A 3,702-nucleotide genomic window follows, 5' to 3' on the forward strand; every position below is an offset into this window, starting at 1 on the left:
TAAAAGTAAACAAATATGTGAACTCAAAAAATATTCTAGAATGTATTTTTTCATGTGTAATTCTACACATGGTAGTTCACCTAATAGTTACACATGAAATAAAAACCATGAAAATTTAAATTAATTGGTACATGTGCAGTGTGTACACTTCTATGATTTTTTCATTAGTCACCAGTGTATATTAGATATTGAAGCTGTTGGAAAACAGTTCTGATCTTCTTCCTTCATCTGATTATACACTCTTGAAGAAGGTTTTCATTTGTCTTTCCACTTAACTTATAACATAGAATTGTATTGTTTAAAAATGTACACATGACATGCCCCTGAAATGAAAAATCACAATCAAAGGAAAAAATATTACAGGTGTGTTCTTGTTGGATGCTTTTCCATATGCCATTCTAAAACATTGGGGATTCTTATCTCAACTAATAGAAAACATAGCAATCTTTAAAGTGCTGTTTTCTCTAAATGTCAACCTCTTGTTAATACCTTTTTTTTTGCTTTTTAACTTATTCTGGCTTTAATTAACAAATAATAATTGTCTCTGAGGTACTATGCGGTGTTTCTGTACATGTAATAATGACCAAGTCAAACTAGTTGAAATGTTCATCGTCCCAAATGTTAATTTTTGGTATGGAGAACACTTTCAGCTGTTTTGAAATACATAATACATTCTCATTAACTCTTAGTTCTTATTTCCATTATGATGACTGATCATACATTTACTCTTTTAAAAAAATTATTTATTGAAAGGCAGAGTTACAATGAGACATGGGTAGACAGAAAGAGATTGCATCCATTAACTGGCTCACTCCCCCAAATGACTGCAACAGCCAGGGATGGGCCAGGCCCAAGCCAAGAACTTAATCCATATCTCCCATTGTGGGGCTGGGTCACAAGCATTTGATTCATCTTTCACTGTTTTCCAAGGTGAATAAACAGGGAGCTCAATGAGATGTGTATTGACTGGGACTTTAACTGACACTTATGGGATGCCAGTGTTGCAGGTGGTACCACAGCATCTGCCCAATCATACATTTCTGATACTCACTCATCACTGTCTTGAGGGCATAACTGCAAATTATAGAGCTTAAAGTTATAGTTTACTTATTAGGTAAATGAATGTAACTCAATACTTCCCTTTTTTCTTTAGTTTTCTGTTTCAGTTAAATGGACAGATGCTTTTCCCATTTTTTTTTTTACTAAAATTTCTTAGTTATCTTGGTAGTTACACCCTACCCAGTGAATTTGTATAGTCTCAGAATCTTTGAGTTCTTCTCCATTTCCTCTTTAATTTTACACTTCCTACCAGCTGATGGATACCTTTCTTTTCCCCTAATTAAAAATGACCCTAAAACTGATTACCTCGCTCTAATCACAATTTTAATCTCTGTTTTTCCCCAATTCCCCAATTTCAACTCATATGTACATCTATTTACCTAGTCTGCAATTTCCCACTCAGTGGAAAATGAAACATGATGCTGCAATAAAGTCATATCCTCCTTTCCAAAACAAAGCAATAAAATCCCATTGGAGGTCTCTGGAGAAACATGTACTAACAAAATGAAGAAAATTTATTCTGATAAACTTGCCTTCAAGCCAATTGAAGGGAAATATATGTTTCAACATGGCAACACATTGTTGTTATCCTGCTGGTAGGTCACTGTTCCAACCCCCTACCTGTTTCCCAAATGTAATGCAATGGGCTGCATTGTCAGAATTTCTTTAATGGTTAGATTCTGAGGTCAATTACGGACAAATACAGTGGTACCTACCCCATTTATTTGTTATGAACAGTCCTTTGCATTGTAATTGACTCTTCCTCATTATTCCTTTTTTTTCATTTTTTTAAATTTTCGTGATACAATTCCATAGGCACAGGGATTTTCCATTCCACCCCTTCTTGTCCTCCATCTTACCAAACTGTAAGCTTCTCCACGCCACACAGTTATAGCCAATGTACCATTGCCAGTCTACATCCCAGTCTCTTCTTTTCTGCTGCCAACAATATAGAAAAAATAAGCTGCTACCTCTTTATCATAATTTAAAAATTTACAGGAAATATAAAATATGATTGGCCTATTCAGGATACATTAACTTTTCTTTGTCACCATTTGTGGCTTAGAAGAAAGCGTATGTGGTGTTAATATAAACTAACAGCAAAGATTCCAGATTAAAAGACTACAGACCTAGAAAAATGTTTTTAAAATACAGAAGTTTTCAATTCAGCATGTCAACTTTCCAGAATATCACCACCTCTTCCATCATCTTCCTGCTGACGGGTGTTCCTGGCCTAGAAAGCTTCCACACCTGGATCTCCATTCCCTTCTGTCTCCTCTATGTAACTGCCCTCTCAGGAAACAGCCTGATTCTCTTCGCCATCATCACTCAGCCCAGCCTGCATGAACCCATGTATTACTTTCTCTCCATGTTGTCCACCACAGACCTGGGGCTATCCATATCCACTCTGGTCACCATGTTGGGTATTTTCTGGTTCAATGCCAGGGAGATCACCTTTAATGCCTGCTTATCCCAGATGTTCTTTGTTAAGTTCTTTACAGTCATGGAATCTTCAGTGCTATTGGCTATGGCTTTTGACCGTTTTGTGGCCATCTCTAATCCCCTTAGATATGCAACCATCTTAACTGATTCCAGAATAGCACAGATTGGAGTGGCAATTGCTATCAGGGGAACTCTAACACTGACACCGATGGTAGCACTTCTTAAGAGACTGTCCTACTGCAGCTGCCGTGTGCTCCACCACTCCTACTGCTACCACCCTGATGTGATGAAGCTGTCGTGCACAGACACCAGGATCAATAGCGCAGTGGGGTTGACTGCCATGATCTCTACTGTTGGTGTAGATTCGGTCCTCATTCTTCTTTCATATGTTTTGATCATCAAGACCGTCCTCAGCATTGCATCCCCAGAAGAGAGGAAGAAAGCCTTTGGCACGTGTATTTCCCATATTGTGGCTGTAGCTGTTTTCTACATTCCATTGATCAGTCTGTCCTTTGTTCACAGATTTGGAAAACAAGCCCCTGCCTATGTACATACTATGATTGCTAACACCTACCTGCTGATCCCTCCTGTCATGAATCCCATCATCTACAGCGTGAAGACAAAACAGATACGTAGAGCTGTGATCAAAATTCTCAGTTCCAAAGAAAGGTAGAATTATGAACTTCTAGAGCTAGATGGACCTGTATAATTGCCTCCTTGAGGTCTTGTGAGATATATTTACAAGACCAAGCCTGTTGGAGCTAAGTGTACAATTATTTCAGGTTAAGGCTGGAAAAGATCTAGAATATTCACTCATTTAATTGCCTTATTTGACAAATGAGGAGGTAGGGGCCTACAAATGGTAGGGATGAACTGCCTAAAGCCAAAATTTTAGCATCCCTCCTCATTACCACTGGTTTATCCTAAAGTAGTCTCACCTCTTATCCCTGCTGTAGCCTCTCTGTTCTTACCTCCACCCACTTCAAAGTAATTATAATGGCACAAAAAATTTTAAATCATTTCTTCGTGAGAAATAGTGTTGTTTAACTGTAATAATAACTTAAGCTAACATTATTTTCTTTAACCAAAATGTTTTGCACATGTGTGAACATATTTTCTATTCAAACTAACATTATAAAGTGGTTATCTCTATCACCAATGAGGAAACTGAGGCATACAACTTTGAGTAGATTGATTTAT

General features: G+C 37.5%; 1 protein-coding gene across 1 annotated transcript; it reads left to right on the top strand.

Moving 5' to 3' along the window:
- The first annotated feature begins 2,230 nt into the window (after positions 1-2,230).
- Positions 2,231-3,175, top strand: LOC101526669 (olfactory receptor 51F2-like). Its single transcript, XM_004589949.2, has one exon. It carries the CDS (start codon positions 2,231-2,233, stop codon positions 3,173-3,175), a length of 945 nt encoding a protein of 314 aa, XP_004590006.2.
- The last annotated feature ends 527 nt before the right edge of the window (positions 3,176-3,702 follow it).

This window comes from Ochotona princeps, chromosome 4 (assembly GCF_030435755.1).
Source record: "Ochotona princeps isolate mOchPri1 chromosome 4, mOchPri1.hap1, whole genome shotgun sequence".
NCBI lineage: Eukaryota > Metazoa > Chordata > Mammalia > Lagomorpha > Ochotonidae > Ochotona > Ochotona princeps.